This window comes from Oncorhynchus clarkii, chromosome 22 (genome assembly GCF_045791955.1).
Source record: "Oncorhynchus clarkii lewisi isolate Uvic-CL-2024 chromosome 22, UVic_Ocla_1.0, whole genome shotgun sequence".
NCBI classification, from domain to species: domain Eukaryota; kingdom Metazoa; phylum Chordata; class Actinopteri; order Salmoniformes; family Salmonidae; genus Oncorhynchus; species Oncorhynchus clarkii.
In genome coordinates this window covers 20364558-20383081 of record NC_092168.1, presented here as the reverse complement: position 1 = coordinate 20383081, position 18524 = coordinate 20364558, and the positions used below count along the sequence as shown (strand labels likewise).

At 43.3% G+C, this 18524-nt stretch overlaps 1 protein-coding gene across 1 annotated transcript; it reads right to left on the bottom strand.

Annotated features, from left to right (window-relative positions):
- Window positions 1–16082: 16082 nt before the first annotated feature.
- Window positions 16083–17336, bottom strand: LOC139380070 (gamma-crystallin M3-like). Its single transcript, XM_071122533.1, has 3 exons — window positions 17289–17336; window positions 16718–16963; window positions 16083–16413 (listed from the first exon to the last, which is right to left on the bottom strand). The coding sequence occupies exons 1-3, from the start codon at window positions 17298–17300 to the stop codon at window positions 16132–16134; spliced, it is 540 nt and encodes a 179-aa protein (XP_070978634.1). The 5' UTR covers window positions 17301–17336; the 3' UTR covers window positions 16083–16131.
- Window positions 17337–18524: the final 1188 nt, after the last annotated feature.

Sequence of the window (18524 nt, the reverse complement as noted above, 5' to 3'; positions counted from 1 at the left end):
AGCTCGTCTGTAACACACCTGACTCAACCACCTGACTCAGACTAAAGACCATAATGGTAATTTGTTATTTGTATCAGGTATCTTAGTGCTGGGATGGAAAACAAGCCCGCACACAGCTAATTGGAGATCCCTGTTATAGAGATCTAACCTAGTATAGGATGTTTGGTGTGATAATTCTTGTGATATGGTGTTATGTCAGCCTATAGGGGAATTCCCTGTAGCCTCTGGGCTTCTCTCTCCCTTCCCAGCCAGATGTCAGGCAGCTGTGGTTGTATGTGTGGTTGTATCCCCATTTTGGGGGCTCATTTTGATGTGTGTGTATATACAGTATTTACACATTGACTATACCAAACATTAGGAACACCCCTTGACTTATTCTAAATTTTGCTGTGTTACAGGCTGACTTCAAAATGGGTTACATACATTTTTTCTCACCCATCAACACAGAATACCCCATAATGACAAAGTGAAAACATGGTTTGCAAATCTTTCTGGGTAAGTCTCGAAGAGCTTTGCACACCTGAATTGTACAATATTTGCACATTACAAAAAACTATTCAAGCTCTGTCAAGTTGGTTGTTGATAATCGCTAGGCAGCCATTTTCAAGTCTTGCCATAGATTTTCAAGCAAATTTAAGTCAACTAGGCCATTCAGGAACATTTAATGTTCTCTTGGTAAGCAATTCCAGATGACAAGCATACCCATAACATGATTCAGTATGGTGGGGTACAGAGATGAGTTAGTCATTCAAGAATCATGTTAAACACTATTATTGCACACAATAATAATAACAATAATAGTCCATGCAACCTATTGTGTAACTTGTTAAGTAAATGTTTACTCCTGAAGTGACTTAGGCTTGCCATAACAAAGGGGTTGAATAATTAATGAGTCATTTGTGTGGAAAAAGTCAAGGAGTGTGAATACTTTTTGAAGGCACTGTATATTTCTGTGTGTATATGTGTGTGTGAGAGAGCGAGAGAGAGAGAGAGAGATGGTGTTGAGAGAGCTCTCTTGGCAACAGCTGAGTCCCAGGTGTCCACAGGCTATACACGCTGTCATGAGCGGACACATCAAATACCCCCCCCCCCATACACAAACCCACCAGCTCTCCCAGCAAGGTACCATGTAACAGCTGCATTTCCCCTGCTGATACTACACAGTAAGGCACAGTACAGTACAGTAGGGCCCTTTTTTACGTATGTGATGTGTGTCTGTGTTTATGTGTGTGTCTGTTATATTGACAAATCAATTACACCAGACTTGTGACCATACACCAGATGAAAGGCTTTAAATGTTGTTTTTATTCCCTTGTATCAAGAGTTGAAAGGTAGAGAAAATAAATGATGCATTCTCCACTGAACAAAAATATAAACACAACATGTAAAGTGTTGGTCCCATGTTTCATGAGCTGAAATAAATAAAAGATCCCAGAAATCTTCTATACACACAAAACGCTTATTTTTCTAATATGTTGTGTACAAATTTGTTTACATCCCTGTTAGTGAGCATTAATCTATCCACCTGACAGGTGTGGCATATCAATGAGCTGATTAAACAGCATGATCACTACACAGGTTCACCTTGTGCTGGGGACAATAAAAGGCCAATCTGAAATGTGCAGTTTATCAAACAACACAATGCCACAGATGTCTCAAGTTTTGAGGGAGCATGCAATTGGCATGCTGACTGCAGGAATGTCCACCAGAGCTGTTGCCAGATAATGTAATGTTAATTTCTCTACCATAAGGCGCCTCTAACGTCGCTTTAGAGAATTTGGCAGGACGTTCAACCGGCATCACAACCGCAGACCACGTGTATGGCGTTGTGTGGGCGAGCAGTTTGCTGATGTCAATATTGTGAACAGTGCCCCATGGTGGGGTTATGGTATGGGCAGACATAAGCTACGGACAACGAACACAATTGCATTTATCGATGGCATTTGAATGCACAGAAACACCTTGACGAGATCCAGAGGGCCATTGTGAGGGCCATTTTTTTTTTACGGTATCTGTGACCAACAGATGCATATCCATATTTCCTGTCATGTGAAATCCATAGATTAGGGCCTAATTAATTTATTTCAATTGACTGATTTCCACATATGAACTGAAACTCAGTGAAATCTTTAAAATTGTTACATGTTGCGTTTATGTTTTTGTTCAGTGTATAATGCATCTGAAAACAAACACATCTTTGTAATGTGTGTGTGCGTCTCACACACACACACCCATAAAAAAGACAGTGTGCTGAGCTGAATGCAGATGGCCCCTTGAAATCCTCAACACACCATTTTCTGGTAGTTTTTGGGTAAAATAACAATTTGGGGATACAGGACACCAACATGTGATATTGAGAAGCAGGGGAGATTCTCTCAACAGAACATCGCTGAATATTTTTATGAATTCCGTTGGGGGTTCGAAGGGAGGAAGGCAGTATGGATTGGATTTGGGTCCCATTGGTCTGTATTGCTGTGAAAACTCCTCAGAGCTACATCTGAATACCTTACCATACAGTACCTTACCTTATCTCCTAGGGTTCCCTTGGGTGGTCTCTGGCTTTCTTATTTCACCCTGAGGAGAGTGTTACACACACACACACACACACACACACACACACACACACACACACACACACACACTGTGTGGTTAATGATCATAGAAGGAGTTTTGCTTATTGCAACCCAGGTTTATTAGGTTATCTGGTTCAGAGTGGGAGGCTGGCTGCCACACACACACACACACACACACACACACACACACAGACAGATAAACAGTCATGTTAGTTTGTGGAAATGAGGAGTGCGAGGCTCGTCTAGGAGCTGAGATGCCTTACAGGAGAATAATGCTCAAATCCATGGGAGCTGCAGTGCATTTTCTCCCAATCAATATAAATGATTCTCCTCTACATGTAGGAACAGCCAGAGAAAAGTGTTAACCTTGAATCACAAAGGAAAGCCTTTCGCTACTGTGGCCATCTAGTGTCTGGCCCGATTACAACAGAGAGTGGAGATTGTGGTAATGTGGTCCAAATCATTTGGTCTTATTTGTTCTTCTGAATGAAATGAAAACTGCCGTACATGAACAACTACAGTAGGGACTCCGAACGTTCAAGCTGCTGCACAGACAGTATAACAAATAACACTTTTGGAAGCCTTTTTTCTAAGTGTACCTTACACAAGCTTGCATTTTCATCACATAAACTGAATGGAATCACACATCCTTTTTACCTCAGATTAGGGATGTTAATATAAAAGTTTATAGTCATCAAGAACATACTACATTGATTGCTTTAAACAGATTAATATCTACCCCTGTCACTATGTAGAACCAAAGAATGTATATTACATTGACAAGATATTCAAGTGACCGCTCTAACAATGGAAATACATGTCCTCAAAGATGGAAGGCTGGCGTGAGGAGGTGGGACCATTCTAGCCAACGAGAGGGCAGATAGGCATACAAACAACAGGCCACAGAGATAGAGGATATCCAAATTGTAATTAATAACTTCACCATACTCAAATGGATATTCAATGTCTGCTTTTTGTTTTGTTTTACCCATCTACTAATAGGTCCCTTGTTGATGTGGTTGAATCTGTGTTAGAAATTCACTGCTCGACTGAGGGATCTAACAGAAAACAAACTGTATGTGTAGGGTACAGAGATGAGGTTGAAATTCAGAAATCATGTTAAACACTATTATTACACACAGAATGAATCCATGCAACTTTTTATGTGAGTGGTTGAAATATATGAATATACTGTATATAATTTTTTTGCCTGTTTTGCTTTTTCAACCACTCCCCTAATTTCTTGTTAACAAATAGTTAGTTTTGGCAAGTCGATGAGGACATCTACTTTGTGCATTACACAAGTCATTTTTCCAATAGATTGTTTCACTTATAATCCACTGTATCACAATTCCAGTGTTTCGGAAGTCTGTGCCTTTAAAAAGTTTGGAAAATTCCAGAAAATTATGTTGTGGCTTTAGAAGCTTCTGATAGGCCAAATGACATCATTTGAGTCAATTGGAGGTGTACCTGTGGATGTGTTTCAAGGCCTACCTTCAAACTTAGTGCCTCTTTGCTTGACATCATGGGAAAATAAAAAGAAATCAGCCAAGAACTCAGAAGAAAAATTGTAGACCTCCACAAGTCTGCTTCATCTTTGGGAGCAATATACAAATGCCCGAAGGTACCACGTTCATCTGTACAAACAATGGTATGCAAGTATAAACACCATGGGACCACACAGCCGTAATACCGCTCAGTTAGGAGACGTGTTCTGTCTCCTAGAGATGAACATACATTGGTACGAAAAGTGCAAATCAATCCCAGAACAACAGCAAAGGAACTTGTGAAGATGCTGGAGGAAACAGGTACAAAAGTATCTATATCCACAGTAAAACAAGTCCTATATCGACATAACCTGAAAGGCAGCTCAGCAAAGAAGACGCCACTGCTCCAAAACCACCATAAAAAAGTCAGACTACAGTTTGCAACTGCACATGGGGACAAAGATCATACTTTTTGGAGAAATGTCCTCTGCTCTGATGAAACAAAAATAGAACTGTTTGGCCATAATGACCATTGTTATGTTTGGAGGAAAAAGGGGGAGGCTTGCAAGCCAAAGAACACCATCCCAACAGTGAAGCATGGGGGTGGCAGCATCATGTTGTTGGGGTGCTTTGCTGCAGGAGGGACTGGTGCACTTCACAAAATAGATGGGATCATGAGGGAAGAAAAGTTTGTGACTATATAGGAGCAACATCTCAAGACATCAGTCAGGAAGTTAAAACTTGGTCGCAAATGGGTCTTCCAAATGGACAATGACCCCAAGCATACTTTCAAAGTTGTGGCAAAATGGCTTAAGGACAACAAAGTCAAGGTATTGGAGTGGCCATCACAAAGTCCTGACCTCAAGCCTATAGAACATTTGTGGGCAGAATTGAAAAAGCGTGGAGGCAAGGAGGCCTACAAATCTGACTCAGTTGCACCAGCTCTGTCAGGAGGAATGGGCCAAAATTCACCCAACTTATTGTGGGAAGCTTGTGGAAGGCTACCCGAAACGTTTGACCCAAGTTAAACAATTTAAAGTCAATGCTACCAAATACTAATTGAGTATATGTAAACTTCTGACCCACTGGGAATGTGATGAAAGAAATAAAAAGTGAAATAAATTATTCTCTCTACTATTTCACATTCTTAAAATAAAGTGGTGATCCTAACTGACCTAATACAGGGAATTTCTACTTGGATTAAATGTCAGGTATTGTGAAAAACTGAGTTTAAATGTATTTTGCTAAGGTGTATGTAAACTTCCGATTTCAACTGGCCAGAGTGTGCAAGGCGGTATTTAATGTCACTGTCTGTCCACGTGTCACCTTAAATTTGTCTCTCGACCTGTGTGCACCTACTTTGTAAACTTTCCTTCATAGGCTAGGTTGTAGCAACCGCATGATGGGTATAGGGAAAATTCTAGTATCATGTAGTAGCCTAAACCGATCGCTGTTATACTGAACTGGGTGAATGGAATATGTTAGAGAGTCATCAATATGCTGTAAATTGTTCTCCCTCATCTTAAACGGCACTGACCACCACTGCATTCCAGCCATTACCGTGAGCCCGTCCTCCTATAGATCCTTCCGTCACCCTCCACTGCTGTATATGGTATATCCAAGTTCACTGGGCTATAAATCAAAAAATTGATGACAACAGGTAGCAGCAACAGTATAATTTTCAACTTTTGTTTCAGGAATAAAAATTATACTTTTAATATTATTTTCAACAGGATTCTACTTAATCACTTAAAACTACTGAATGATCCCAAAAACATGCTTTAATTTATTGATTCCTAGGAAAATATCTGTTATTTTCTGACACAAGGTCCACTGACGTAAGAGAAGATAAGATAAACTTTATTACATGTCCTAAAGTAGTTTGGGTGTAGAGACCTCTGCTGCTAAAGCATGGTACTGCAGACCAGGAATTCCACCACAAATCAATGACAGGGTCATGTCCTTACGTGTGTGTACGGTATATGCGTATGGTGGTTTGTGTAAGCCTATGTATGTGTGTGAGAGAGAGAAAGAGAGTAAAAGTATTAGAAAGTCTTCTCCAGACACCGTGGCTATCTCTCTCCCTTATCTTAAATGGCCGCTGTCTGAGTGTTGACTGTCCTCACCTGAACTGAAACTCTGAGTGGAGAGAGATAGAGGCAACTTCACACGGCCACAGCTAGCAAGACATCACTCACCTCACCATGACAGCATACAGTGTTCATTTTAGGAACCTGAAAGGGGTTAAGGATTGGCTTAAAGAGGTGAGGTATGAAAGTGAGGGTGTCCCAAAAATGGATATGGTCCATTGCGAAGGAAGACAGCATTAACCCTTTGAGCTAAAGCCAACGCTCTTGTTTTGGACAAGACAGTTGCTGTCTTTAGGTTCCCTCTCAGTCGGTACTCTCGGTACAACACAACTATGGGGAGTCACACTCTCGCAACTTAGATTGAAAAACTAAAATCACGCCTGACAAGGATAATGAAATCCGCACTTCGCTGGAATCCCTACCTTCCACAGGTGATAAGCTTGAGGCTCGGATTCATTCCTTCAATTCTTCCTTGCTACAAACAGAACAAATTGGAAAGTGAGACTAAGTTGGCGCCAACTAATCTGCCCTTTTGTGGTAGAGCGTGCTCACCCTCTGGACGTTGTGTTCTGGAGTTTGTATTTGTTCTCCTAGTTTCCGACCACAAACCAATTAGTTATTCTTCGGAATGCTTGGACTGGTTGTAGGAATGAGTAAGATGGCTAACGTGACCGAAACAACGAAGGCTTACAAGCCAGGTTCGCGACTGTGCCCAGATGAATAGAAGATACTCACGTTTGTTGTCTTGTTTGTCTTGGCACATATTCTATCTGCCCTCGCTCTAATCAGTTAGTGTGCGGCACTGGGGAAAGGTATCAGCGGACTATGGCACTGTTCTCATAGTCCAAGGTGCAGGTTCTCTTGACAATCGTGTAGCATTCATGAGGGGGCTTGGTGTTTCCGATAGTGACTCGCTCTCCCGGGTACTCAGCTGAGTCTAAGTTGCAGGACGCGGAGATGGTTTGGGACTTTGGTTTGAGCAAATGTCTTGTCTGCCTGAGCGTGGTGTATGCTGAAGCTGCCCACACTCAACCCAGCTCCTGTGCGCTCTGTCGCCAGTTACGGGAGGCTACTTGAATAGAGAGTCAGACAGGTTTGATGGTTACCCCTCTGGCGCCTGTGTCTGCCTTGGTCAAGCACCGCTTGCCTCTCTTCCCAGAGTTGTTGATGAAGGGTCCGGTCCCATCTTGGTGATCTGGTCCTATGAAGACTTTTGAGACCAGGCTAGCTAAACAAGCACTGCATAGCGTTCTAGCCAGGTTAGCTAACTCGCCGAGGCAAGCCACTACCAGTTAGTCCTGCCTCCCTACGGCGGAATTGCTTGGGTAGCTGCTTGTTTAGTGTATGTAGCGTTAAGTCGCTTGGTTATCCTAAACAGACCATGCTGCGGTCAAAGAGGTTAGCTAGCCTAGCTTGGACTAAAAAGCCTCCTCGCTAACGTCGGCTAGCATGCATGCCTTCTGGTAAATAAAGCTCACTAGTTTTCCCCAGGCGTTATGGCAACCCCATTCTTATTTCCAATCCTTGGAGTTGGTGCAAGTGGAGGAAGCGGGAGCTTGCGTGCACCTCCGATAAGGAAGCAGCCCCCCAAGCACTTTAGGGCCCTTAGCACGGGTCTGAGAAACCAGTGTGCCCCTCCACAAAAATATTACTGTGACAACAGTGTCCCCACATTTGGTTACTGTCCAAATGGGGTAATAGTCCCAGCCATTGTCGGATCCCCCTGTGCCCATAATGCTGCCAATGTGTCAAACTAATTTCACATAGGGATGAGTGTCTGCGGGTTTTTGATACACCTTTGAGTTTAACACCCATGCTGTATAGCCTGCAAGAAGCCCGCCACCCTTGCAATTGTCATTGGGCTGTGATGGGCTGAGTTGTATCCTGCAAGGTGATCACGACAGATGTATCACACCGAGGGTTGAGTGCGCAGCAGTCTAAGGCACTGCATCTCAGTGCTAGAGGCGTCACTACAGACACCCTGGTTTGAATCCAGGCTGTATTACAACCGGCCGTGATTGGGAGTCCCATAGGGCAGCGCACAATTGGCCCAGCGTAAGTAAGAATTAGTTCTTAACTGACTTGCCTAGTAAAGTAAAGGTTAAATAAAAAATGTAATAAATAAAAAGAAAGCAACTCCATTCGGAGGTACGGACAGTGGTGCAGAGCGCATGCTGTCCCCAGTTGCCTCAACTTGGGTGCAGCTCTCTCTCTCAGGAGTTGAGGCTACACCCCTGGGTGGTCTCCCAGATATAGGAAATTTTCTGCATGGCCTACTTAGATCTTTACGCATTGCAAGAAAACGTGTATTGTCGTCTGTTTTTCTTGATGAGGAGCGCTCCTTTGGGATCGGATGCACCGGTGTGCCAGTTGAATTGGATCCTCCTTCACGCATTTCCCCCCACGGGCTGGTTCAGCCCACATTGGAAAGCAAGCATTTGAGCTTCGGTGCCAAAATAAATTAATTGTTCCATTTCAGAGTTCCCTGGGAGACATTTTAATGTTCCAACGGGAGCTTTTTGAGCAAGGTCATTCATACTAAATAAACTAAAGTGAGAAAAAAAAATTTAATCAAAAAGTAACACAAGAAAAGTATGTAACAATAACGAGGCTATATACAGGGGGTACCAGTGCCGAGTCAATGTCCGGAGGTACAGGTTAGTTGAGATAATTTGTAAAGTGTCTTTGCATAGATAATAAACAGTGAGTAGCAGCAGTGTAAAACCAAAGGGTGGGGGGGATGTCAATGTTAATAGTCTGGGTGGCCATTTTATTAATTGTTCAGCAGTCTTGTGGCTTGGGGGTAGAAGCTGTTAAATATGCCTTTAAGGTCCAAGACTTGGAGCTCTTGCCGTATGGTAGCAGAAAGAACAGTATATGACTTGGGTGACTGGAGTCCTTGACAATTTTTTGGGCCTTCCTCTGACACCGCCTAGTATAGAGGTCCTGGATGTTAGGAGGCTTGGCCCCAGTGATGTACTGGACCATACGCACAACCCTCTGTAGCGCCTTAAGGTCAAATGCTGAGCAGTTGCCATACCAGGCGGTCAATGGTGCAGCTATAGAACGTTTTGAGGATCTGGGGACCAATGCTAAATCATTTCAGTCTCTCGAGGGGGATAAGGTGTTGTTGTGCCCTCTTCACAACTGTCTTAGTGTGTTTGGACCATGGCGATGTGGACACCAAGGAACTTGAAACTCTCGACCCACTCCACTTCAGCCCTGTCGATGTTAATGGGGGCCTGTTCGGCCCTCCTTTTCCTATGGTGCATGATCAGCTCCTTTGTCCCTGACCTCCTCCCTACAGGCTGTCCCATCATTGTCGGTGATCAGGCCTACCACTGTTGTGTCATCAGCAAACTTAATGATGGTGTTGGAATCGTGCTTGGCCATGCAGTCATGGGTGAACAGGGAGTACATGAGGGGTCTAAGCACGCACCACTGAGGGGCCCCAGTGTTTAGGATCAGAGTGGTTGATGTGTTGTTGCCTAACCTTACCACCTGGGGACGGCTCATCAGGAAGTCTAAGATTCAGTTGCAGAGGGAGGTGTTATGTCCCAGGGTCTTTAGCTGAGTGATTAACTTTGGGGTCACTATGGTGTTGAATGCTGAGCTGTAGTCAATGAACAGCATTCTCACGTGGGTGTTCCTTTTGTCCAGGTGGAAAAGGGCAGTGTGAAGTGCAAATGAGATTGAGTCATCTGTGGATCTGTTGGGGTGATATGTGAATTGGAGAGGGTCTAGGGTTTCTGGCATGAGGGTGTTGATGTGAGCCATGACCAGCATTTCAAAGCACTTCAAGGCTATGTGAGTGCTACAGGGTGGTTATATCATTTTCCTTTGTTTTTCTGGGCACAGGGAGTATGGTGGTCTGTTTGAAACATATAGGTATTACAGACTCGGTCAGGGATAGGTTGAAAATGTCAGTGACGACACTTGCCAGTTGGTCTGCGCATGCTTTGAGTACACGTCCTGGTAATCCGTCTGGCCTGTTTAAAGGTCTTGCCCACATCGGCTATGGAGAGCGTGACCACACAGTCATCCGGAACAGCTGGTACTCTCATGCATGCTTCATTGTTGCTTGCCTCGAAGCGAGCATAAAAGGCATTTAGCTTGTCTGGTAGGCTCGCGTGACTGGGCAGCTCACGCCCTTTGTAGTCCGTAATATTTTTCAAGCCCTGCCTAATCCGACAAGCATCAGAGCTGGTGTAGTAGGATTCAATATTAGTTCTGTATTGACACTTTGCCTGTTTGATTGTTCGTCTGAGTACATAGAGGGATTTCTTATAAGTGTACGGATTAGTGTCCCGCCCCTTGAAAACGGTAGCTCTAGCCTTTAAGCTCAGTGCAGATCCATGGCTTATGGTTGCGAAATGAACTTACGGTCACTGTGGGGATGATGTCGTCATTGCACTTATTGATCAAGCTGGTGATTGAGGTGGTATACCCATCAATGCCATTGGATGAATAGCAGAACATATTCCAGTCTGTGCTAGCAAAACCGTTCTGTAGCGTAGCATCTGCGTCATTTGACCACTTCCGTATTGAGAGAGTCACTGGCACTTCCTGCTTTAGTTTTTGCTTGTAAGCAGGAATCAGGAGGATAGAATTATGGTCAGATTTGCCAACTGGAGGGCGAGGGAGAGCTTTGTATGCAGCCCTGTGTGTGGAGTAAAGGTGGTCTAGAGTTTTGTTTTCCTTTGGTTGCACATGTGACATGCTGATAGAAATGAGGTAAAACTGATTTAAGTTTTACTGCATTAAAGTCCCCGGCCACTAGGAGCGCCGCTTCTGGATGAACATTTTCTTGTTTGCTTATGGCCTTATACAGCTTGTGGAGTTCGCTCTTAGTGCCAACATCGGTTTGTGGTGGTAAATAGACAGCTACAAATAATATAGATGAGAACTCTCTTGGTAGATAGTGTGGTCTACAGCTTATCATGGGGTATTCTACCTCAGGCGAGCAATACCTCGAGATGTCTTTATTATTAGACATCATGCACCAGCAGTTATTGAGTTATTGACAAATAGACATACATCCCACCCCTCTTCTTACCAGACGTGGCTGTTCTGTCCTGCCGATGCACGGAGAAGCCAGCCAGCTCTATTTTATCCATGTCGTCGTTCAGCCATGTCTCAGTGAAACATAAGATATTACAGTTTTTAATGTCCCGTTGGTAGGATAGTCTTAATTGTAATGTGTCCAGTTTGTTTTCCAATGATTGCATGTTGGCCAATAATACGGAGGGAAGTGGTGGTTTACCTACTCTTCGGCTAATTCTTACAAGGCACCTCTTTTCCTCCGTCTTTTCTTCACACTGATGATGGGGATTTGGGCCGGGTCTTGACAAAGCAGTATATAATTTGCATCGGACTCATTAAAGAAAAAATCTTTGTCCAGTTCGAGGTGAGTAATTGCTGTTCTGATGTTCAGAAGCTCTTTTCGGTCATAAGAGACGGTAGCAGCAACATTATGTATAAAAGGAGTTATAAACATTGCGAAAAAATGAACAAAATACCACAGTTGGTTAGGATCCCGGCATCTTGCGGGGTGGAGGTCTGGTTGGTCTGCCATGGGCCATTACATTTGGTATCCGCTGGGGCCGGCTTTGGGTGGGATTCTAGTTTCCCATAGTTGTGTTGTACTGAGAGTAGCTACTGAAAGGCAATGTAACATTATAAATATAACTACTGTTCCCTGAAGGAGGGAAAACGAGGTACAATACCTATTTGGCCTCGCATCGCCTGTTCCTGGGTTTGGTGAATAGAGGTGCGGAATTGAAGGGGGGCTTCCAGCGAGGCGCTGATTTCATTGGCCTTGTCAGGTGGGATTTTTGTTCTTCAGTCAAAGTCGCAAGAATGCGACTCCCCATAGTTGCGTTGTACCTCGTTTCCCTCCTTCAGGGAACAGTAGTTATAGTCATAGCATTACGTTTTCAGGTGGAGCTGTTTCTCTTCAGGAGCCAATATGCAACTTTATATTTGTTTTTATTTATTTATCCCCCAACAGCACCGCTACATGATTCACTGGGCTGAGAAGAGATTGGGCTGGAGAGCTGGAAGGAACAGCAATTAAACCTGAATACAACCCTCTTTCTCCCTCTATCTCCCTCGCTTTCTCTCTCTCTCTCTTCCTCACTCTCTGCTGGCACCCTGGACCCACCCGACCCACGGGTTACTATGGAAACTGCTCCCCTTCTCTCTGTCTCTCTCACCCTCCCTCTCTCGCGCCCTCTCTCTTGGTTTGCTTCTCACATCATCTTCCCATCTTCCTCTCTCTGTTACTCTTTTCACATACACACTGTTCTGGCTTCTATCCCTTTTTCTTTCTTTCACTCACATCCCTTCACTTTTCTACCCCTTCTCTCTCTTACTCCTCCCTCTCTCTCTCTTCTTCCCCAGCTCTCCTCCGCTTTACCCCTCTCTCTATCCTGCTGCTTCCAGCATGACACCAAATGTCAGGTTTTAGCACGCATAGAGAGAGAGGGGGTTAGAGAGACTGACTGGGGCGAGACAGGGGGATGGGGGGGGGGGGGGTAGTGCTGGTCAGATAGATCTTCCACTGTCCAGATGAAGCAGCTCCAACTGATGCTAAAAAGAGAGCGAGAGCAGCTGCCAGCTCTTCTCTTACTGTAACCGTCGTGTCACACCTGCAGAAAAATTTTAGTTCTAGTGTTCTACCTCTGCAGTGTGTGTGAGTGTGTGGGGGAGAACCCTTATGTTTCACAAGTTTTGTGTGTTCGATGCTCCGTAGCTATAATTGTCACCTGCAGCTCCCACTCTCACCACAGCAGCACAGCAGAGCATACCTCCCCTTCCCTTCCCTTCCCACCTCCCTTCTTCCTGGGTTTCTCTCCATCATCTCCCTCTCCTATGCTGCCCTTGATTAAAACATGACATCAGATGATATAATTTAGATGGTTTTCATGCCTCCGTTTGTCCTCCCACACCCCATAGAAAGGTTGGAGTTTGAACTTTGACTTCTGGTTGTCTCTTGGATGTATCATCGCTATAGTGTGTAGTTTACACATATACATGTGCAAATACAAAAAAGCACACAAGCATGCACTTTGGCTTTTCTCCCACTGTCAACCTGTAGTCACTTCTGCCCACAAGTGAATTCTGCTTTGATGTTGTAGAGGAATATGTGCATGGAGTGGGAGGCAGAGAATACATTTTGTGAGGGACGTGAAGAGAGAGGGAAGGAAGTCATGATAATGACCATAGGAGTTGGTAAGATGGCACCAACAGATCTGGAACCACGCTACATTATCATTGTGTCAGAGAGAAATGTGTTGCTAATAAGATATGTACTGTACCAGTCTCTCAGTCTCCCTATTCACCACCCTGTCTTCTATTACATCAACTGAATTAGTGTTGCCATGAATGCTGTCAAGCTCCACATTTGGCTTTTATAATTGAATACAAATTACTTTGTTGTGCCTGGGAGGGGTGTGTCAGGACTATCTCTCGGGGTGTCTTATTGGAGAAGGTCTGTCTGTCTGTCTGTCTGTCTGTCTGTCTGTCTGTCTGTCTCTCTGTCTGTCTCTGTCTCTGTCTGTCTGTCTGTCTGAATGAATGAATGAAACAGACAGCTCCGACAAACACCCTCATGCACATACACACACTCACGTTTCTATCCAGAATAGTTCTTAGTAGATTGTGCTGTGTTGACGAAACATATGATTCCATGAAGCATGAAACCCAGGGAACAAAAAAATTGAATTCAAACAGATCGAAAATACAAGGATTTATGTCAAGATCTAAATCGACCCATTTGGAGGACCAAATTGAAACTGCCAACTTGTACAAGCCTGCTACTCTGGGAAACATATTTATGGTAGATTTAGCCTTTCCTATAGTCCACTTCAGCTCTCGAATGATAGAGAGTCATTCAGGCTACAATAAGAGAGATTGATGCCCGTGCACATACAGGTGAGGGTATGGTGAGGGTTGGCTATATTTTATACATTGAGAGAGAGAGAGATCTACACTGTTAGAAAAAGTGTTCAAAAAGTGTTCTTCGGCTATCCCCATAGTAGAACCCTTTTTGGTTACATGTAGAACCCTCTGTAGAAAGGGTTCTACATGGACACAAAAGGGTTCTTCCTGCAACCAAAAAGGGTTATTCAAAGGGTTCTCCTATGTGGACAGCTGAAGAACCATTCAAGGTTCTAAATAGTACCTTTTTTCTGAGAGTGTAGCTCTATGAGCTAGTATGTGCTATGTGCTAGTATGTGCTATGAGCTAGTATGTGCTATGTGCTAGTATGTGCTATGTGCTAGTATGTGCTATGATAAGTATTAATCATACTGAGATTTTGCTAAGTATAATGGTTCCTGTTCATTCTGTGAAAGAGAACGTACTGTCCAGTTTAGTTTTAACAGTCCACTGGCTTGGAAAAAGCCATTAGAGTCCACAGGGTGTGTGGTTTGCTGCTGATGTGTTGCTTTGCCTGTGTTCTAAATTACACTGAATAAAATAAAGGTACGATAATTCAGCAGAAGTTGGAAGGCTGAAAGTATGAATTAAGTACGGATCAAGTATGGCTCAAGAGGCTGTGTGTGTTTGAGGTGGATTGTAATTTACCTGTGATGAGACTTTTGGATTGAGATGAATGGTGTTTACTGACAGAATTACTACTACTACTCTGTCTCCCTTGGCTCTGTCTCTTCCCTGGCTGGCATGTCTGTTCATGTGTGACCAGATCAGAGAAGATGGCCACTTCCACAGGGCAATTGTTAAAACAGCTTAGAGTCCTATTTCATACAGACAGTCAGCGAGACAGTGATTGGATACACGCACGCACGCACGCACGCACGCACGCACGCACACACACACACACACACACACACACACACACACACACACACACACACACACACACACACACACACACACACACACACACACACACACACACACACACACACACACAGACTGGCTCTCTCGGGGAGAAACCACACGCCAGGGCTTCGTCGAGGCGGAATAATCAAATCACATTCTACACAGTTACCTTTCCGATGTAATCATTGCAGGTTCTGAATCAGAAAAGTCATTTGGAACTAGTTGTGATTAGCTCCATGTTCCCTGTAAGGCTTTCAGTGTTGAAGGAAACATTTACCCAGCCTCATAGACATGACAGCTGTAGCTAATTAAATAAAGAGCTATACAGTGTTGATGACTGAAGTCACTATTTTAGAAGCTGCTGTATAAAAGCATTCCTGGCAGAGCCATCTAGTGTTACAGTATTAACATGTAGTTACATGGACATTTACAGCAGTATTGGATGGTGTCACTTTAAATGGGAGGAAGGGCTCATTGTAATGGCTGGAACGGAATATGTTTGATACCATTCCACTAATTCCATCCCAGCCATCACCATGATCCACTCTCCCCTCACTAGCTTCCTTTGACGCACAGTGTCATTTTGCAACATAAGTACATAGGCTATTGTTACATAGTACAACTCTATTGCCTGTATGACTGTTAATCCTTGAAATCGTGCATGTCAATAGCACAGCAAAATCGCATGACAAGGTCGAGTATTCTTTCCTAACTTGAAGAACTGAGATATCAGTGGATATTACTGTATATCCAGCACACATACATATTGTTATGAAGCCAACTATCCAGACCACCAAAATGTCAAAGTTCACCAATCCCCCAAACTTGTGAGCAATCATTCACTTATCAAACCTACTAGCACACTCAGTATTTGGCCAGGTTGCTGCTGCCCTCTAGGGTTGGGATGTGTATAGTGGAAGCACTGTCTTGCTGTGGCCTACTACACTTACCTACCTATATAAAAATATATATATCCTAAATTCTTAAATGTTGAAGTTGTGAGGGTGAAATAGTGAAATACCCATTATACCAGGTAGTGTTTTGAGTTAACACATCACAAAAACAAGACAATTATGCAAGAAATATAAATTGGGAACATATTTTATTCAACTTTTTTTCATACATCTGAGCATGTTACATAGACATATTATCCATGATACGCCTCATGCTCATGAACCTCATGCCTCCCATGCCCATCTGACTGAAGCTCCTGTACTCTCCAGGCTTCATGTACATCTGTCTGCCTTTGTAGTGGGGCTGCTCGTACATCAGCCAGTGGCCCTCCATCACGTTGCAGGACTGGCAGTCGGACATGCGGTAACGGTCCTGGATGGAGTCACAGTCGTCCATCATCTCGTGCATCTGACCTTCAAAGTTCTCCCTCTCGTAGATCCTCATCCTGAAGTTTCCTTTGTGCTGTTAGGAGGAAAGCAAAGGTTTCATGGATCAGGGAAATTGTATATACATGTCTATAATATGAGAGTACAACCATTAAAACCTGTTTTCCTTCACCCTACTGTAATTTAACGGCTATTACAACAGCCATCGGGAAGCCAATAGCCATAGGCAGCGCCATCCATGGCTCTGGCCATTGGGGGCCAACAGGGCCTCCTGAGGAATGGGGAAATATTGCATTGCTCACATATGCTTTGTGAATTCTATATACAGCATCAATGTTAGCTTCCACTGTGGAATAGCATCCACTCTTCTCTCCACCTACCATCGGGATCATGCGGCAGGACCGGATGCAGTCGTTCATTCCCATTCCCATGCGCTGGTAGTCAGGGTACTCGCCTCTCCTCATGAAGTACTGGTTTCCCATGTAGTTGTTACGATCGTAAACCATGAAGCAACCGCTGTCAACCCTGCAGGAGTGACACCTGCTTAGGAAGGAGGACATGTCAGCGCAGTCCTGGGTGGTCTCATAGGAACGGCCCTGGAAGTTCCTGTCCTCGTAGAAGGTGATCTGGGAGCACCAAAAAATATTTACAATATTATGGCAACATAAATAAACATAAATTAAATATATGAATCCGCAGATACGAGCTGCTTTATAACTAGCATTGCTACATGCTCCCAAATGTTAAATTATCATAGGTTTTGCAAAGTAACCAGCGAACAAATTTAAAAACTGTTTGGAGGAAACAACAACATTGTATGGATGTCGAAAAGAAGCCTCACGTAAAAAAAAGAAGAAGGTAACTATCACTTTAAAATGGCGATTCACTTAGCCATTATTCAGACATTGGTGAATTAAAACACTTAGAGTGTGGGATAAAACAGTAGCTTACTTTGCCCATCATGATTGCAGTTGTTCCTGAGAGCTGTGTTGCTGCTGCTACACTGATGTCCCGTCTGTTTTAGCCCTTACCTTTATACCTGACTAAACCCAAAGAGCCTGTGGCCTCCCATTGTGTAAAGCCCTGACCCAGCAACATATGGTATAGAGGCCTGCAGAGTGCTAGAAGACTTTAGAATAGATTTTTTTCCATTGAGAAGTCAATGCAACTGAGCTTTTTGAGCTAGTACACAATGGTCTCTTTGACATGTTTCAAATCACACTCGGTAGTGTGCAGTGTACAGTAAACGTGCTCTATTGCTTTAGTTTGTTTGAATGTGATAGCCATGATCACATCATAAGTCTATACCAACTGCTGTTATTTTGAATTCATGTTTAGTGACCACGTATTCAGGTTTAATAATGTGTTTGGTACCAAGTAAAGTGTTATCCAGATTGTTATATTCTTTTGGGAGTCCAGTTTAGCAAATAGAGGCAATAAATAGTAAGCTGATTGATTGATTGAATTTATTAGGCATTAAAAATAAATAAAAAACTTACATAAGGGCGCTCCAGCCGGTAACATCGCCACATAGAACTTAAGAAAATCATCAAGGGTAACACAATAAAGCTTGAACGCTTATTTCAATTGTAGAAGCAACAAACAATGACAGACACAATTGTTGTTTGTTTCGTACAATGAGCTACTGTAATTAGTACAGATCCATTTCCTAATAAACAACTCTGGACAGGTACATCTCCCTTGTCTCACATACCCCTAATATATACAGCATTAATTATCTTATATATACACACAAGAAAATCACAATATAATACACAATAGGCACCAAAAGGCTGACCATATGCTATCCCAGGCATGTCCTTCTCACCCACTTACAACTCAATTTTGAGACATGCTGCTATTTTTTTCACTGGGAACTTGAAACTGCCTATGGAGATTATAGTTTTGAATTCTTTTGGAAGACTATTCCAAAGAATGGCAGCTCAGTACCAAAAAAGTTTATTTCCCCATACCACTATTAAATCTAAAAGGATCAACATCAGTTTCACTCCTTCCAGTGGATTATCCCGGACGAAGTTAATGTAGTTTCATAGGTACCCGGGGACCATAATATGTACAATCTTATGTACAAGATACAATTTAATCTCTCCTCCACTTTGAGCCATCTTGTGGCACTGAATAAGAGCTCCTGCCAATGCCACCATTGCATTCCTATCCAGAAATGTA